Raw genomic sequence first — 19362 nt, forward strand, 5'->3', positions numbered from 1 at the left:
TTTTTCTTTTTTTTTTTAAAGTAAGATTAAACAATTGATGTCTTGCACTTTTACTATTTGTTGTTTATTTTTTTTAAATAGCTGGTGGATTTGGGGGCTTGGAAGGAGTTAATAACATGGCAGGAATTAGTGGCATGAGCAGAATGGCAGGTATGATGGGGTCTATATATAAAGCTAGAAGTTTTAATTCTTAATAGACTGATGCTAGAAAAGTCAAACTGCCTCGCTTTGTGCCTCTGTTAAAGGGACATTGATTTTCTTTAAATTAAACTATTTTGCACTACATAATAAAATACCTGCATCCTAAGTAAATGTTAGAAAAGCATTTAAAAACAAATTTAGCATGGTTTCACAGTCCAGTGACAACGCTCACAAATCTTCTTGTATCTTATTTAGAGTAGTCAGAGCTAAATTAAAGGGCCATAATACCCAAATGTTGAAACACTTGAAAGTGATGCAGCATAGCTGTAAAAAGCTGACTAGAAAATATCTCAACATTATGTAAAAAAAGAGATTTTACCTCAAAAGTTCCTCAGTAGCCACCTCCCATTGTAAAGGATTTCTAAGCAGCATTTTAGAGTGTCTGTCCTGGGACAGCTGAAAGGATGAGCCTCGTGAACTCTCATATTTCACCAATCAGGTAAAGGAAGCTTACTATGAAATCTCATGAGATCACAGTAAGTTCTTGACCTCAGCACTGCTGATGCTGATTGGCTGCTGTTCATTTCTTCATTTTTTTTTATATTTTTTTAACCTGCAGCAGAGTATAACTTTATACACAGAACGTACGCTGCTGAGCTGAGAAGATTGTGAGGTAAAATATTTTCCTTTTTTACATAGATGCTCAGGTGATATTTTCCTGTCAGCTTTTTAGTTATACTGCATCAGTTTCAAGTGATTTAGCATATGAGTATTATGTCCCTTTAACTCTTATCACTGATCAAGCAATCGGTGTAGCCTGTTGCAGGGTAAGAATTTTACATGGTTTTTTTTTTTTTTTTTTTTTTTTACAAGTAAAAATGATCTAAAGTGTCAAATAGGGATGTGTATTTGGATTGTACGATAGGATCCGAAAGCAGAAGGCAGTGACGCTCATTGCTTTTTTTTCAGAGCTGGATTTATTCTTGTGAAAGTAACACATTATCTGGGTTTGCACAGATCTTAGTGTGTTGAACTTTCACAAGAATAAATATGGCTCCAAAAAGAGCCATGAGCGTCTGCATTCGGATTCTAAAGGAGGATCTGTTAGCAGATACTTGGTGTCAAGGATAATACTAAAATGTCAATTTGGATATATGCCTATATTACAACCCTTAATTACTTTATACATAGACCCCACATTAATTACAGTTTTATATTATGCTTCTAATATTTTTCTCCATTGTAGGAATGGGTGGTATGGATGACTACAGAGGCAGTTTTGGTACTGGAATGGGGGGCATAGCGAGCAGTATGGGAGGTAAGCATGTTTAACGTAAATGTTAATAACATTTTAAACATGAATTGAGTGAGAATTTGATAAATAAAATTGTTTACTTCAGACATGTTACGTGGCGGAATAGGCGGTATAGACAGAGATTTTGGGCGAAGCGAAATTGGCTTAAATCGTGGCTTTGGGGACTCCTTTGGAGGAATGAGTGAGTTGATTTTATTACAAACATTTTAAATATGACATGCATTTTAACCAACGTATGTATATTGAGATCATGCATAACATTTTTATAGAAAATGTCATTCTATTGTGCATAACCACAAAGATGTGGCATGATAAACTGTTGTATCCTACAGGGTTGAGAGGATGGAATTTTGAGACACACACACACACTTTTTAATACCCATTCCTCAGGTTTGCATAACTAACAGTTATATTAGTATACTTGTTTACTTCTGTGGTTATCTTGTATTTAAGTCTCTGGAGACTGCCCCTTTTATTTCAGTTCTTTTGGCTTACTTGCATTTTAGCCAGTCAGTGCTGACTCATAACTCCACGGGAGGGAGCACAATGTTATCTGTCACACACATGAACTAGTGCTTTCTATCTGTTGAAAAACTTGCAAAATGCACTGAGAATGCGGCCTTCAATGGCTTAGAAATTACCATATAATGATAGAAGTAAATTAGTAAGTTTAATATGGCATGCCTTTTCTGAATCATGAGTTGTTTTTTTGGACTAGTCCCTTTTTAAAGGACGTTAAACACCATGGTTTTTGTGTAAAAAGTTAGTCACATGCTCCCTAGAGTGGCCCAAATGCAAAATCTAACCAAGATTTTAAAATGCTGCATATTGCCTAAATGAGGTATTTGGTTTGCAGTATGTGTTACATACTTTGGGGGGGGCTTCACTGGGGACTGCTGTGTTGACTCTGTACTCCCCGGGCGTGAGTACAATGTTTTTATGGCCCACATGAACTTGCAGTCTCCTGTTGTGAAAAGCAAAAAAAAGCGTGTGATAAGAGACTGTCTATATAGTGGCTTAGAAACTGGCAGGAATTTAGAGGTTTCAATGTTATAAAGTACAATAATATAACTGTTGGTTGTTCAAAGCTGGGGAATGGCTAGTAAAGGCGTTTATTATTATTTTTATTTTTTTTAAACAATAACCATTTGACTGTTAATTTAAGAACATATACATTGGCAGTTAGGGTTTGGATAGAATACTAAAGATTGATGCACTTTCTTTGAATTTAAAAAAGAAAAAAAAAATTAAGCTTTTTAAACAATTGTATCCAGACTGGATTATCTAAACTTGAGCAATACAAGTTTTATAAAAAAGATAACTAATAATCCTCAATATATACAGTATCTCACAAAATTAAGTACACCCTTCACATTTTTGTAAATTTTATATCTTCATGTGACTAGTCTAAAGAAATGACACTTAACTACAATGTAAAATAGTGAGTGTACAGCCTGTATAACAGTTTTAGTTTGCTGTCCCCTCAAAATAAAACACAGCCATTAATGTCTAAACCGTAAGCAACAAAAGTGAGTACACCCCTAAGTGGAAATGTCCAAATTGGACACAAAGGGTCAATATTTTCCAGTACTGCCTTACTCCTCTTGGGCATGGAATGGAGTTAACCAAAGCTACACAGGTTGCCACTGGAGTCGTTTTCCACTCCTCCATGACGACATCACGGAGCTTGTGGATGTTAAAGACCTTGCACCCCCCCCCCACCTTTGGTTTGAAGATCCCAATAGGGTTTAGATCTGTAGACATGCTTGGCCAGTCCATCACCTTTACCCTCAACTTCTTTAGCAAGGCAGTGGCCGTCTTGGAGGTGTTTGGGGTCATTATGTTGGAATACTGCCCTGCGGCCCAATCTCTGAAGGGAGGGGATCCTGCTCCACTTCAGTATGTCACAGTATATGTTGGCATTCATGGTTCCCTCAATGAATTGTAGCTCCCCAGTGCTGGCAGCACTCGTGCAGGCCCAGACTATGACGCTCCCACCACTATGCCTGACTGTAGGCAAGGCACACTTCTCTTTGTACTCCTCACCTGGTTGCTGCAACACACTCTTGACACCATGTGAACCAAATAAGTTTCTTGGTCTCATCAGACCACAGGACATGGTTCCAGTAATCCATGTCCTTAGTCTGCTTGTCTTCAGCAAACTGTGGGCTTTCTTGTGTATCATGTTTAGAAGAGGCTCCCCCCCACATACACACCCTTTCAACCACTGCAGCAATGCTGGTAGCACTCATAAGTTTATTTCCCAAAGACAACCTCTGGATAGGACACTGAGCACATGCACTCAACTTCTTTGATCGACCATTGTAAGGCCTGTTATGAGTGGAACCTGTCCTGAGAAACCGCTGTATGGTCTTGCCCACCGTGCTGCAGCTTAGTTTCAGGGTCTTGGCAATCTTCTTATAGCCTAGGCTATCTTTATATAGAGCAGCAATTCTTTAAGATCCTCATTTCTTTGCCATTAGGTACCATGTTGAACTTCCAGTGACCAGTAAGAGAGAGCGATAACATCAAATTTTTAACACACCTGCTCCCCATTCACACCTGAGACCTTGTAACACTAAAGAGTCGCATGACACCGGGGAGGGAAAATGGCTAATTGGGCCCAATTTGGACATTTCCACTTAAGGGTGTACTCACTTTTGTTGCCAACGATTTCAACATTAATGGCGGAGTTATTTTGAGGGGACAGCAAATTTACACTGTTATACAGGCTGTACACTCACTACTTTTGTCGCAAAGTGTCATTTCTTCAGTCTTGTCACATTAAAAGATATATTTACAAAAATGTGAGGGGTGTAATCAATTTTGTGAGATACTATAATTTGCTACACGATACATATATGGGAGAAGACTACCATGCCAGTCATGTCTCCTTTAAAAAAGGGACAGTGTGTATATATACCAATCTGCATTGTTGAGCAGAATTGGAGAAAATTGCTTAAAAACTGAGGGCGCTCCACTGGTCAAAATTCTGAAGTGCAGCTAGTGCTATTTGGAGTTCTGAAATTCAATATTAAACTTGGATAAATCATGCTATTACATTTAGCATTGTTCTCTTCGTATATTTTGTTGTAGAATATCGGTGTAGGGTAAGGAGTGTGCACTAGTTGGGATCATGTGCTTCAAAAACCTTGCTGATTGGGTCCTGGGGGACTGCCTGCATTGCTTGGCACGTTCCATAGTTGGATCAATCGGCATTTGCACGCAGAAGGGAGCAGGACACCGTAAAAGTTGACGTTCTATGTTGTCCTAAAGGCATTTAAAGTGAATGTATAGTAAACGATATTAGCTAAAGTCAAACGATAGAAGTTTTAAAAAAAAAATGAATGAATGAATGAGACTTTCATTCATAAAATCTTTAGTATCCTTATAGCAATTCTAGTGAAATATCTCTGAATATGGTGACCAAAGGTTCAGCTCGTATCTTTAGCTATTGATTGACAGACTCATCTGCAATCAACAAATCCTTTTTCCCCCGGGCAGTGACATGTTTGCAAAGGGGCTGAACGCCCTGGGGGGGACGACAACTATTTATTGATTGCTGGTGAGTCATCTGTCAATGACTAAAAAAAAAAAAAGCTCATTAATTTTTTTTAAACATATCTTTGGACTTAAGCTAATATTGTTTACTTTATATTCACTTTCAGCCAGGTGGTGTGGAACGTCCTAATGGTATCAACGGGTTATTTATACACCCCCAAGTAGTTGTGCAGGTTATTTATACACCCCCTAAGTAGTTGTGCAGGTTCAGTATAAAAGCTTAGATGGAATTAAAGTAAACTATGCATATTAACTCTTCATAAACATGAAAATCTTTGTACAATGTCTCTTAAAACACTGCTGGCATCAGCTGGTATTGTAAGGCCTTTGCAGTTCGCATGTATGGAATAGAGAGAGGTCAGAGATCCATATGAGCTAATCTTTCTTTGCTAGAAAGCCAAACTTGAACATACAAAACTCTGAGCAGGAAGAGTGTCACTTACTATATTAACCTAATGTTCATTAATTCTTTCTTTCATGTAATTAGCAAGAGTCCATGAGCTAGTGACGTATGGGATATACATTCCTACCAGGAGGGGCAAAGTTTCCCAAACCTCAAAATGCCTATAAATACACCCCTCACCACACCCACAAATCGGTTTTACAAACTTTGCCTCCGATGGAGGTGGTGAAGTAAGTTTGTGCTAGATTCTACGTTGATATGCGCTCCGCAGCAAGTTGGAGCCCGGTTTTCCTCTCAGCGTGCAGTGAATGTCAGAGGGATGTGAGGAGAGTATTGCCTATTTGAATGCAGTGATCTCCTTCTACGGGGTCTATATCATAGGTTCTCTGTTATCGGTCGTAGAGATTCATCTCTTACCTCCCTTATCAGATCGACAATATACTCTTATATATACCATTACCTCTGCTGATTCTCGTTTCAGTACTGGTTTGGCTTTCTACAAACATGTAGATGAGTGTCCTGGGGTAAGTAAATCTTATTTTCTGTGACACTCGAAGCTATGGTTGGGCACTTTGTTTATAAAGTTCTAAATATATGTATTCAAACATTTATTTGCCTTGACTCAGAATGTTCAACTTTCCTTATTTTTCAGACAGTCAGTTTCATATTTGGGATAATGCATTTGATTTAATCATTTTTTTTTTCTTTCCCGTGTCCCAGTAAATCCAGTAAAAGCTCAAGCATTTCTGAATTGTGTTTCAGATCTAGAGTTGACTGGAGTAATTATGCCAGTTCCAGTTCAGGAACAGGGGATGGGGTTTTATTCAAATCTCTTCATTGTACCAAAGAAGGAGAATTCCTTCAGACCAGTTCTGGATCTAAAAATATTGAATCGTTATGTAAGGATACCAACGTTCAAGATGGTAACTGTAAGGACTATCTTGCCTTTTGTTCAGCAAGGGAATTATATGTCCACAATAGATTTACAGGATGCATATCTGCATATTCCGATTCATCCAGATCATTATCAGTTCCTGAGATTCTCTTTTCTGGACAAGCATTACCAGTTTGTGGCTCTGCCGTTTGGCCTAGCTACAGCTCCAAGAATTTTTACAAAGGTTCTCGGTGCCCTTCTGTCTGTAATCAGAGAACAGGGTATTGTGGTATTTCCTTATTTGGACGATATCTTGGTACTTGCTCAGTCTTTACATTTAGCAGAATTTCATACGAATCGACTTGTGTTGTTTCTTCAAGATCATGGTTGGAGGATCAATTTTCCAAAAAGTTCATTGATTCCTCAGACAAGGGTAACCTTTCTGGGTTTCCAGATAGATTCAGTGTCCATGACTCTGTCTTTAACAGACAAGAGACGTCTAAAACTGATTGCAGCTTGTCGAAACCTTCAGTCACAATCATTCCCTTCGGTAGCCTTATGCATGGAAATTCTAGGTCTTATGACTGCTGCATCGGACGCGATCCCCTTTGCTTGTTTTCACATGCGACCTCTTCAGCTTTGTATGCTGAATCAATGGTGCAAGGATTACACAAAGATATCTCAATTAATATCTTTAAAACCGATTGTTCGACACTCTCTAACGTGGTGGACAGATCACCATCGTTTAATTCAGGGGGCTTCTTTTGTGCTTCCGACCTGGACTGTAATTTCAACAGATGCAAGTCTCACAGGTTGGGGAGCTGTGTGGGGATCTCTGACGGCACAAGCAGTTTGGGAATCTCAGGAGGTGAGATTACCGATCAATATTTTGGAACTCCGTGCAATTTTCAGAGCTCTTCAGTTTTGGCCTCTTCTGAAGAGAGAATCGTTCATTTGTTTTCAGACAGACAATGTCACAACTGTGGCATACATCAATCATCAAGGAGGAACTCACAGTCCTCTGGCTATGAAAGAAGTATCTCGAATTTTGGTTTGGGCGGAATCCACCTCCTGTCTAATCTCTGCGGTTCATATCCCAGGTGTAGACAATTGGGAAGCGGATTATCTCAGTCGCCAAACGTTGCATCCGGGCGAATGGTCTCTTCACCCAGAGGTATTTCTTCAGATTGTTCAAATGTGGGAACTTCCAGAAATAGATTTGATGGCGTCCCATCTAAACAAGAAACTTCCCAGGTATCTGTCCAGATCCCGGGATCCTCAGGCGGAAGCAGTGGATGCATTATCACTTCCTTGGAAGTATCATCCTGCCTATATCTTTCCGCCTCTAGTTCTTCTTCCAAGAGTAATCTCCAAGGAATGCTCGTTTGTTCTGCTCGTAGCTCCGGCATGGCCTCACAGGTTTTGGTATGCGGATCTTGTCCGGATGGCCTCTTGCCAACCGTGGACTCTTCCGTTAAGACCAGACCTTCTGTCACAAGGTCCTTTTTTCCATCAGGATCTGAAATCCTTAAATTTAAAGGTATGGAGATTGAACACTTGATTCTTCGTCAAAGAGGTTTCTCTGACTCTGTGATTAATACTATGTTACAGGCTCGTAAATCTGTATCTAGAGAGATATATTATAGAGTCTGGAAGACTTATATTTCTTGGTGTATTTCTCATCATTTTTCTTGGCATTCTTTTAGAATACCGAGAATTTTACAGTTTCTTCAGGATGGTTTAGATAAAGGTTTGTCCGCAAGTTCCTTGAAAGGACAAATCTCTGCTCTTTCTGTTCTTTTTCACAGAAAGATTGCTATTCCTGATATTCATTGTTTTGTACAAGCTTTGGTTCGTATAAAACCTGTCATTAAGTCAATTTCTCCTCCTTGGAGTTTGAATTTGGTTCTGGGGGCTCTTCAAGCTCCTCCGTTTGAACCTATGCATTCATTGGACATTAAATTACTTTCTTGGAAAGTTTTTTGTTCCTTTTGGCCATCTCTTCTGCCAGAAGAGTTTCTGAATTATCTGCTCTTTCTTGTGAGTCTCCTTTTCTGATTTTTCATCGGGATAAGGCGGTGTTGCGAACTTCTTTTGAATTTTTACCTAAAGTTGTGAATTCCAACAACATTAGTAGAGAAATTGTGGTTCCTTCATTATGTCCTAATCCTAAGAATTCTAAGGAGAAATCGTTGCATTCTTTGGATGTTGTTAGAGCTTTGAAATATTATGTTGAAGCTACTAAATCTTTCCGAAAGACTTCTAGTCTATTTGTTATCTTTTCCGGTTCTAGAAAAGGCCAGAAAGCTTCTGTCATTTCTTTGGCATCTTGGTTGAAATCTTTAATTCATCTTGCCTATGTTGAGTCGGGTCAAACTCCGCCTCAGAGAATTACAGCTCATTCTACTAGGTCAGTTTCTACTTCCTGGGCGTTTAGGAATGAAGCTTCGGTTGATCAGATTTGCAAAGCAGCAACTTGGTCCTCTTTGCATACTTTTACTAAATTCTACCATTTTGATATATTTTCTTCTTCTGAAGCAGTTTCTTGGCTATTCGTTAAACTGAATTGTGGGTGTGGTGAGGGGTGTATTTATAGGCATTTTGAGGTTTGGGAAACTTTGCCCCTCCTGGTAGGAATGTATATCCCATACGTCACTAGCTCATGGACTCTTGCTAATATGAAAAATGAATTTATCAGGTAAGTTCTTACATAAATTATGTTTTCCTGCTTCATGTACTGGCATGATTATCTGAGAGATACAAATGAATAGCAGTGTTAAGCATTTATAAACTTTTTAAATTAAATCTTTAAAACGGTCTTATGTCGGTACGTTTTGTATATTTTAAGGTGGAGCTATGGTTGGAGGGTTTGGAGGAATGACATCATCTGGAATGGGTCCTATGGGATCTGGAATGGGTAATTAAACATTACTGTCAATTTAAAACCTTTAAAGGGATATGAAACACATTCTCATTCATGATTTAGAAAAAAGCATGCAATTTTAAGCAACCTTCTAATTTACTCCTATTTTTCTTTGCTCTTTTTATTGCAGGAATGTAAGCTTAGGAGCTGGCCCATTTTTTTTTTGGTTCATGTACATAAAGTTAAGTTTGTCCAATAGTAATTTGTTGCTCCATATCACAATTAAGTGACCCCTAAATTCATAAGTTAATACATTTGAGTCGCCTTTAATTGTGGTGATACATGGAGCTGCATACATTTCAAGGGTGCGCGCATGGGCAGAAAAGTGTTGGCTTGCTACTAGAAGTTTGCCACCCTGTCAGTACAAGAGTGCACATACATCACCGCGTTCCACACATTCTTTACAACCTATGTGGCATAAGTGTGCACATGCGCACTGACAGGGTAGCAAAAATCGTCAGAACACTGGCTCCTAAGCTTACATTGCTGTTTCCCCCTTCAAATGAGGATACCAAAAGAGAACAAAGACATTGATAATGGTATTAAATTAGAAAGCATGCTTTATCTGAATCATGAGGGAAAAAATGGGTTTCATATCACTTAAAGGGATAGTAAACACCAAAAATATTGTTTAAAAAGAATAATCCCTATATTACCCATTCCCCGGTTTTGCATAACAAACACTTATAGAAATATACTTGTTACCTCTCTGATTACCTTGTATCTAAGCTTCTGCAGACTGCCTCCTTATCTCAGGTCTTTTGACAGACTTATATTTTCTTAAATGGAAATAGTCCACAGCTGCATTCATTGCTTTTGGGAAATAAGAACCTGGCCTCCAGGAGGAGGCAAAGACAACCCAGCCAAAGGCTTAAATACTGCTCCCACTTCCCTCATCCCCCAGTCATTCTTTGCCTTTCGTCCCAGGAGGATGGCAGAGAAGTGTCATATTTATTTCATTTCTTTCTTGACACGATGAGTCCACGGATCTAATTACTAATGGAAATATCACTCCTTCCCAGCAGGAGGCAGCAAAGAGCACCACAGCAAAGCTGTTAAATATCACCTCCCTTCCCTCCCACCCCAGTCATTCTCTTTACCCATGTTAGAGCAAGGAAGTGGTAAAGTTAGGTGTTTAAAAAAAAAAAAAAAAAATCTTGCTTGAAGAATCTTTTCCAAGTAGTGCAAGATTGTGCTGCTTTATCCTACGGTGTAGCAGTAGTCCATATCAGTCTCTTCAGTAGAGCAGTGGTGGCTTTAGAGCAATGGGAACTTGTGGGACATTAATTCACTGTGCCTCCCATATACTGATGCTGCCCTAACTCTGAAAGCCTGAGCAAAATTACTTCGTTTTTTTCCACAGGTCCATGTGAGGGGGGAGGACCTCTCAAACCTGGTGAGCTGTCTTGCTGTCTGGCAGATGTATGAGGTAAGTGCTAACTTTAATTTTTCTGGGGTAATAAAGAAGACTCGGAAAAAATTGGTCACTTTACTTGCTAGAGATGGGACACTCACACATAAAGGACTCATAACGTTTTGGGCTCTTTATTACTAGGATCATATATTCTATTGATAAGGAGATATTATGTAGACAGCTGGGATGCAGGCACTGGGGCTGAGGAGTAATTAGGCTCTAGGTTTGGTGGTTGCCTTATATTTTATTTATATCCGATGTCTTATATTTGTTTCCTTTTGGGATCCTTCTGGGATTGATACTCTTTATTACTACTTCGGAAGTTGTTGGACATGTCAGTCCTCTATTGAAAATGTCGTTATTTTTGTTTGTTTTTTCTCCCCTACGAGGGAGAATTTACGCAGCTGGCCGGTTGGGATTTTAGGTGCAGGCTGGTCCTGTCGGGTTTGTTCGGTTTTGCGGCTGTTCAGACAAGTGACTGTTCTGCTCGGCTGAAGCACCGAGTGCTCAGGTTATCATTGTTCATGTTCAACTAAGCATTCAAGAGGACCTTTGGTTCTGAAGTGGGAAGGAGTGTTTCAGTCCTTATAGCCTTCAGTCAGATGACTGGGCAGGGGAGTTTTTCCGCTGCATTACTCTATCTGACTTCTGAATTCATCGGAACTTGATTTCCTCCTGCCATGTGGTGGATGGTGGGAGTGCTTAATGCCGCTATGGAGCGGTTTGGCCTTCAATTTTTTTTTATTTTTTTTTATTTTTTTTAGGCCTCTGGATTGTCCTTTTGGGCTTGATCCAACAGCTTGTACAGGATAGCGGTCTAACATGTGGAAGGTTAGCAGTTTGAAACCTGTTGCAGGTGTCGGCGTAAGCCGTTTTCTAGTATATATCTAGATGCAGCTCTTACTCTTGACTGAGTTAGAGGCCTTTGGGTCTTCCATTTCCTCCGGGTGAGTGGATCTCTTTTAGGTATCTGTTCCTGGGTGATGCTTGTTTCCTGCGGGGACATTGGTTTAGCTTAGGGTTTTCCAGAGCTGGGTAGGCTTATTGCCTTCTCTTCCTTGTGTCCTGCTTTTGCGGAGGTGTTAGGGAGACTAGATGCTAGTGGGATTTTTTTTTTTTACCTTCGACTTCTAGCCTTGCTCCATGGAATGTTAGGGTGGTTCCTTCCTTTGGCGGACCTTTCGAGTTCTTGCTATCCGGATTCTCTGGATTATGCATCCATGCCTTTTTGTGTCTGGCTTTTTGGCCGGTTGGTGTTTAGTTCTAGGGTAAGGTTGGCCTGAACTATTAGGTGCCCGCACCTGTTTTAGAGTGGCACATGTCCTCTGGTGGTTAGCTGTGTGACTTGAGCCTCAAGGGTGGCTTGTTTATACCCAGCAGCTGGAGCTGGATGTATAATTTCTGGTGTACCTTAGGGTTGTATTCCCCTGGTCAGTTTGCTAGTGTTCCTGTGGATTCCCTGCTCGGCAGGAGAATGGGTTGGCTGTACCTCTGCTTGGCAAGCTAGGACTTATGTGTTGGGAATTTCTCTTCCCATTAGCTGGTGTCCTTCGGGCCTTGAGGGGCAGTTGTTGCCTTTCCAAAATCGTCCCTTAGGGGATATTCTCCTCCCTATGGAGATGGAGTCCTTACTTGGGGGCTTCTCCTGGATGGGATTGGTTCCCCCTGGGGTCTTGCTGGCTCCATGCAGATTTGTTGGGCTTTTATCTTGATAGATCCTTTGGTCTATGGCCTTGTCTGTTTTCAGAGTTGGGTTGTACTTGTACTCTGTGGGGATGATTGTGCTATCCTTACACTCATTTCTGTACCTGTTTTGGGATTTTGTTCCCTTGTTTTGGATCCCTGAGGCTGGGTTGGTCCAGCAGGCTGTGGGTCTGCAGGTCAGGAATGCAGAGTGGTCTCCAGCTGCGTTCGGTTTCAGTCTCCTGGATGTGCGAGCTTTGAGTCTATCCTGTTAGCTTAGTTTACTAGGGTATAGATTTTCCTTTCAACTGGCTCTATTGATTTCAGAAGAGAGTTCACTCTTCCTTTGTGTTCTGAGGGTATATTCTCCTTCTCAGGGGGCCTCGATAGGTTTTGTTCCCTTTTTAGGAACCCGTGTGTAGGTCTGGCGACTTCAGTTGCCTGAGCGTGCCCTCTGGGGGTTGCTTTTGCGGTCTGTTTCTTACTTGACTGCTTCTCCTCGCAAGTATCCCCTGTCTTCCGGTTATGGACTCTGTTCCCAAACTTGGTTTTTCACCTGGGTGTATTGCACTTTTTCATAAGCAAATGCCTTGGTATTCTTGACACTGGGAGGACTTTGCCTCTTCAGTTGCAATCTGTACTTGCAGGATGTGGGAGAGACGTCTGTCTCTGTGCCCGGTCTTATCCCAGGTTTCGCTTATAGGCGTGGCTTCCTTTGGGTCTCTAAACTGGGCTCACTTGTGGAGGTGGTGTTTGTGTTTTGTGTTTTTTTTATTAACCCTTTAAGGACACAGCTTTCAGTTTGCTCAATTGTTTTGACGGAAAAATTCCGTCATGTCCTTAAGAGGTTAAGGGACCTTTCAGTTTCCTTGGTTCTCCTTTGCCTTGTTCCCTTGGGGGTTTGTGCTGGTGTCTCCATTTGTTGGCTCAGTCGAGCCAGTTTGCGGTCTCTAGTTTAGTTTCTGGACTGAGTCTGTGTCATTGGGGCTCAAAGAAAATATTATCGGGTAGAGGTTCAGGCTTGGTGCCTTCAATATGGGCTGCCTATTGTACCCTCCCTTCTTGGCATTCAGTGTCCTCTATAGCTTGGGTATTTTCCCAAAAGTAATTAATGCAGCTGTGGACTCTTTCCATTTAAGAAGAAAAACATAAATTATGCTTACCACCTGATTTCCTTTTCTTCTGATGGATAGAGTCCACAGCTCCCCACCCGTAATTTTGTGGGGTGTTCTTATATTCTTCTGGCACCTTTCACCCCGATATTTCTTCTACTGTTCCTTGGCAGATAACTGGGGAGTGGGAGGAGTATTCAAGCCTTTGGCTGTGTTGTCTTTGCCGCATCTGTGGACTCTTTCCATCAGAAGAAAAGGAAATCAGGTAAGCATAATTTGTTTTTAGGCAATTAGTGCGGACTCTTAAATTAACTTCACGTGCATGAGCACAGTGTTATCTATACGAAACACATGAACTAACGCCCTCCAGCTGTGAAACTGTCAAATGCATTCAAATTAGGTGGCCTTCAAGGGATTCAAATTCAGCATATGAGCCTACCTACCAAGGTTTAGCTTTCAGCAAGAACAAGAGAACAAAGCAAATTTGATTATAAAAGTAAATTAGTTGTTTAAAATGACATGCCCTATCTGAATCATGAAAGTTTAATTTGGACTTTACTATCCCTTTTTTAAGTTTTGCTGTTTTTAGCTTTATGCCTAGCAAAAATTGTGATTTGTTACAAAACCTTAACTTTTTTTAGGTAGTGGAATGGGTTCTGTAAATAGCATGGCTATGGGCCTGGGCATGGATCGAATGAATACCAGCTTTGATCGAATTGGCAGTGGCCTGGAGAGGAATATTGACATGGACAGAGGCTTTGGGGGATTCGGTTCTGTTCCATTAGGTGGTGGTTTAAGAGATCGGGCTAACTCTTCAAAAGGATGCCAAATCTTTGTTAGAAATGTAAGTATTACTACACTATGCATTTAATGAAATACAGCTTTGTGAAATAGTACATCTGATGTGCATTTTTTTTTTATTTTTAGTTACCATTTGACTTAACCTGGCAGAAACTGAAAGAGAAATTTAGTCAGTGTGGTAAGTGTGTGTTTTTTTTTTTTTTTGTTTCCGTCAATAGTTTTAGAATTTTTTAAGTTAGAATATATATGACTAAAAATACTAAAATTCCAGTATGACACAGTATTCTAATATGCACATCTTAAAAGGGGCACTAAAGTTATGCTATTCTAATGTATTTACATAAATGAAAAAAAAAACACTTAAAGGGACAGCCTACCATAGAACTGTTTTTGTTTTTTTAAAAGATAATCCCTTTATTACCCATTCCCCAGTTTTGGATAACCAACAGTTATATTAATATACTTTTACCTCTGGTTACCTTGTATCTAGGAACCTTCTTCCAGCCCCTGATAACATGACTGTGACTGTTTATCTATTGTCTTAAATTTAGCATTTTGTGCTAAATCTTAAATAACCCCCTGTGTCTAAACAGTTATCTATATGGCCCACGTGTACCTTTGTCTTTGTTTTGAAAAGAGATTTAGAAAGCTGGTGATAAGAGGCAGCCCTCAAAGGCTTAGAAATTAGCATATGAGCCTACCTATGTTTAGTTTAAACTAAGAATACCAAGAGAAAAAAGCCAATTTGATGATAAAAGTAAATTGGAAAGTTGATTAAAATTAAGTCCTATCTGAATAAGTTTAATTTATACTAGAGACTAGACTGTCCCTTTTTAAAGGGCTAATAAAGTGACAATTCTAAAATCTGGCTTTTCCTTTTAAAAATGTCTCTGCTCTCACTGTTATTACCGATAGGACCCTTAAAGCTATGAAAAGTCCATATCTGCTTTTATGTAGTTAAAAAAAAAAAAAAAAAAAAAAAAATTTGTTTTAAATGCTGGGATTTACCATCACTAAAAATAAACTGTAGTTTAATTCATCCGTTACTAAAAAAAAAAAAGGGGTGCCATGGCAGCTAGCTAAAGTCAGCAGCTCCGGCTGTCTTCTCCTTTAAGAAGAGCGATATGCCGTGGGTGGTCAGAGCTACTGACTTAAGTGAGCTGCCTCGGCACAGTTGTAAAAATTTTAAACAAGATCTGTTGAATGTGGCAGTAACGGTGACGACTCTGTTTAGAACTAGCCTTACATTGGAAAGGCTTTTCTGTATTAAGACTTAAACCTGAAATGTTCAACTTATTAGACCATCGAATTGTTCCAGTCTGAATAAAACAGTTATGTATTTCCACAAAAAAAAGTTGTTCTCAATTAGATTTCCCCCTCTTCTCTGCCCCTGATATAAGTATAGAATTCTTAAACATTTCTGATCTGTAAATATTCACAAACCTACACGTTTTTTCACAACTTATTGCATTAACTGGACTTTAGTTTTTTTTTGTGTTTATGGTTTTTTTTTCTCCTGCTCAACTTATTTTTTTTTTCCCCATTCAGGTCGTGTAATGTTTGCAGAAATAAAAATGGAAAATGGTAAATCAAAAGGTTGTGGGACAGTTCGATTTGACACACCAGAGACGGCTGATAAGGCATGCAGATTGATGAATGGAATGAAAATAAATGGCAGAGAAATTGATGTGCGCCTAGATCGGAATGCATAACTTCTAATTTTGGCAGGCAACATTCCCATGTTTAAGTATTTTTGTAATTTTTTTTTTTTAAGTAAAAATGAAATCTTAGAACTGTAAAGGTTTGTCTAAATGTGGTTTCATTTGTTAAATATTCAATATTTGTTTTTAAAACACTGACCTTGGTCATTCAGTTTAAATGAATGGATAAACTGTTTTTAATAAAAAGCCATTTTTCTCAGCTAGTTGGAAAGTGCATTGTGGGGTATTAGTGTTTTTTTTTTTTTTTTTCTTTCTTGATAAGAGAATGTAAAGTTTGTCACCTATTTTGCTTATGCGCCACAGTTCTACTTTCAAACAAACAAAAATAAACTGAAATTTAAACGGTTTAGCACATCTAGAAGTTGATTTTACTTTGTGTTCTAAAAGTTTCTTTTAAAACCTTAATGCTCTACTTTGTGCAGACATGTTTTTAAAAATGATTTTCACATGAGAAATTGTAAGCAAGTAAGAAGTTTATTAGGTTCTAGTCACCACAGGAACGTATAGGGTTGTTTCCTATAATTCCAAGCTCATAGAGGATGGACAATGTTGCAAAAAGCAAATACATTATCAGACAGACAACACCCAACTTCTTATTGAGTTTCCAACCATTTAAATGTATTGCAATAAAGATAAATACAATGGATATTAGAAGTGAGATGGTTGTATAAATTATTCCACTGCTATTCACTTCTACAGGAGATGATCTGTCTACAAAGACTGTCTTAATAAACCAGGGAACTCCTAAGCACAACATGTCAAACACATTTGATCCCACAATGTTTGACATGGCCATGTCTCCTTTTCCTGTTTTAAAAGAAAAAAAGTGACTTTGTAAATAAACGACAATGTTAAAAATGCAATACAAGAACATCTGAAAAATGAAATTCTGATTTCTCAAACAAAGTTTCCTTACTCCAGTACCCCCTAACAAGCCAGATTTTCATGATATCTTAACTAGGGATCAAGCTTGGAGGGTAAGGTCCTGTTAATGACCATAGCTACTGACCAGCTGATGTCACCTGTTAAAAATATCAAGAAACTCTGGCCCATTAATGGTATTTGAGTATTAAGAGGACAACAAAAACAACCTGATTAAAGTGACACTGAACCCAAAATTTTTCCTTTAGTGATTCAGATAGAGCATGCAACTTTCTAATTTACTGCTATTATCAATGTTTCTTCTCTCTTTTTTTTTTTTTTTTTTTTTTAAACTTTATTTATAACAAAGACAGAGAAGGTTACCAGATAAAAACACATGTCACAGTGAATATACATAATATATAAATACATATTTAGGTAAACGGCCATATAGGTCAATTTAAAAAATGAAGAAAAAAGAGTGCCCGTACATCGTTCCAATCAGATAATTTAGGGCACATATATTTGTCGTCTAAAGTTGAAAGTAAAACATAAAGAATTGCATAGGTTAACCAGATAAACCTTTTTATGATAGCTAATCTTTCTTTGTCTCAGGGTTTTCCCTCTTTCCCTCCCCCCCCTATTGGAACAAGACACACACATCAACCAGGGCCAAAAAGAGAAATAATAGTGGTCCTCCCCACTCCTCTCCCCCCCCCCCCCCCAGACCACATCACTCGGCATCCGTTACCCAGTCTTCCGGGAAGTGGCCAGCTAAGATATTAATCTGGACAAACTCCGAATTTCTAACTGGTTTGATTAATTTTTTTTTGGTTGTAATAAAGGCAGGGATCTTACAAATGGCTCCCATTTTTTAAAAAATACTTCTAAGTGTTTATCTTGTGGGAATGGTACATTAAACTGTTCTGTTATGAATTGATTACACAGTGCCATTTTAAATTGGGCCATAGTAGGTGCAGACGAAGCTTTCCATGATTTAAAAATGAGGGTACGTGCTGTTAATATAATTATCAGGCTATAGTTCTTATTGATACCTTGGAATTTTACAAGGAAGAAGATTTCAATTGGAAAGTTTATGATCCAACTTCAAAACCACAGTCATCCAAAATGTGATTTTTCCCCAGTATTGACATATTTTAGGGCAGCTCCATAAACAGTGGAATAAGTCAGCTCCTATGGATGAACATCTGGTGCAGAGCACCTTCGTTTTGTACCACTTGGAGAGGACCGCAGGTGTAAGGTATCTCTGCAGCCCAATTTTTATCTGCGACTCCCTCCAAGTTGTCGGAACCCAACTCTGTTGGATTATTTTAAAGCTCCCAACAATGATCCCCCTCATCAATTTCTGGGAATAGGATAGACCACCTAGCAACCATTTCGTTAATTTGCAGGTTTGATGCTTTCTGACTTAACACTAAATATAAAGGAGAAATAGCATATATTCCTGCCGCATACATAGTAATCCTGGGCTGTAATTCCCCCATAGTCCAATTGTCCCCATGTTTTGTGCTCAGCTCCCAGAGAAAATTATTAAGTTGAAGGTAGGCATAAAACTCTCGTGCCCCTAACGCATATCGTGTTGCAATTTCTTGGAATATCACTGAATGACTCTCTATCTCGGATTTGACCCAGGGTCTGAAGGCCCTTTGCCTCCCAGTTTCTGAATATCTGATTGTGGAGGCCGGGACTAAACTCTGGATTACCCGTTATGGGTAAATATTGTGAAACATAAGGCGAAATGCCCACTTCTGTACATAGTTTTTGCCAGGCCATGATGACATTCGTGAAAGTACCTAGATAGAATATATTGGAAAGCAGTGACGTAAGAGGGCAATGCAAAAGAGCCTTTAACTGGAAGGGAACTACAGCCTGAGATTCCCAGAAAAAAGATGTAATCTGCTCCTCTGTTAGCCAATCTAATGCGAATCTAGCTATAACCACCAAATTATATATCTGATTAAGAAGTGCCAAGCCGGCTGATAATTTGGAATTCATAAGTTTAAGGGAGGCAATCCGTGGTCTCTTGCTGTTCCATAGAAATTTAGAGCAAGCTTTATTATATATTCTTTTGTTTCTTTCTTATGTTTCTTCTTTCTCTTGCTATCTTTATATGAAAAAGAAGGCATTAAGCTTTTTTCTTGGTTCAGAACTCTGGACAGCAGTTTGGTGGATGAATTTATCCACCAATCGGCAAGGACAACCTAGGTTGTTCACCAAAAATGGGCCGACATCTAAACTTATTCTTGCATTTCAAATAAAGATACCAAGAGAATAAAGAACATTTGATAATAGGAATAAATTAGAAAGTTGCTTAAAATGTCATGCTCTCTGAATCACAAAATAAAAAATTTGGGTACAGTGTCCCTTTTAAATGATCAAAGCCTTTTTATCAGGCCTTTAACATGCTATTTATTTTTTCAGAACCTGTTAAAATATCATTGCAGTCTGGCAATAAAGTGGGGGTACTTGATCTTATCATACAATGGAGGCAACTGATTTAAATCTTAAAGGCACATAAAACCCAAAATGTTT

At 39.0% G+C, this 19362-nt stretch overlaps 2 protein-coding genes across 3 annotated transcripts in view; one reads left to right on the forward strand and one right to left on the reverse strand.

The window, feature by feature from the left end:
- Window positions 1-16302, forward strand: part of MYEF2 (myelin expression factor 2) — a 33570-nt gene extending 17268 nt beyond the window's left edge. The window contains exons 12-18 of one of the 2 annotated variants that reach the window (XM_053717464.1): window positions 82-150; window positions 1388-1459; window positions 1542-1637; window positions 9143-9211; window positions 14068-14270; window positions 14354-14405; window positions 15776-16302. In XM_053717464.1, coding sequence (XP_053573439.1) covers window positions 82-150; window positions 1388-1459; window positions 1542-1637; window positions 9143-9211; window positions 14068-14270; window positions 14354-14405; window positions 15776-15939 — 725 coding nt within the window. In that variant the 3' untranslated portion in view covers window positions 15940-16302. The remainder of the gene's footprint in view (window positions 1-81; window positions 151-1387; window positions 1460-1541; window positions 1638-9142; window positions 9212-14067; window positions 14271-14353; window positions 14406-15775) is intronic. The other variant, XM_053717463.1, reaches the window with a different exon arrangement.
- Window positions 16303-16403: 101 nt separating this feature from the next.
- The window catches only part of SLC24A5 (solute carrier family 24 member 5), a 171080-nt gene continuing 168121 nt past the window's right edge, over window positions 16404-19362 (reverse strand). Inside the window, exon 9 of the mRNA XM_053717462.1 lies at window positions 16404-16755. Within this exon, the coding sequence (XP_053573437.1) occupies window positions 16433-16755 (323 nt within the window). The 3' untranslated portion in view covers window positions 16404-16432. The remainder of the gene's footprint in view (window positions 16756-19362) is intronic.

The sequence above is a fragment of the Bombina bombina genome, chromosome 6 (genome assembly GCF_027579735.1).
Source record: "Bombina bombina isolate aBomBom1 chromosome 6, aBomBom1.pri, whole genome shotgun sequence".
NCBI classification, from domain to species: Eukaryota; Metazoa; Chordata; class Amphibia; order Anura; family Bombinatoridae; genus Bombina; species Bombina bombina.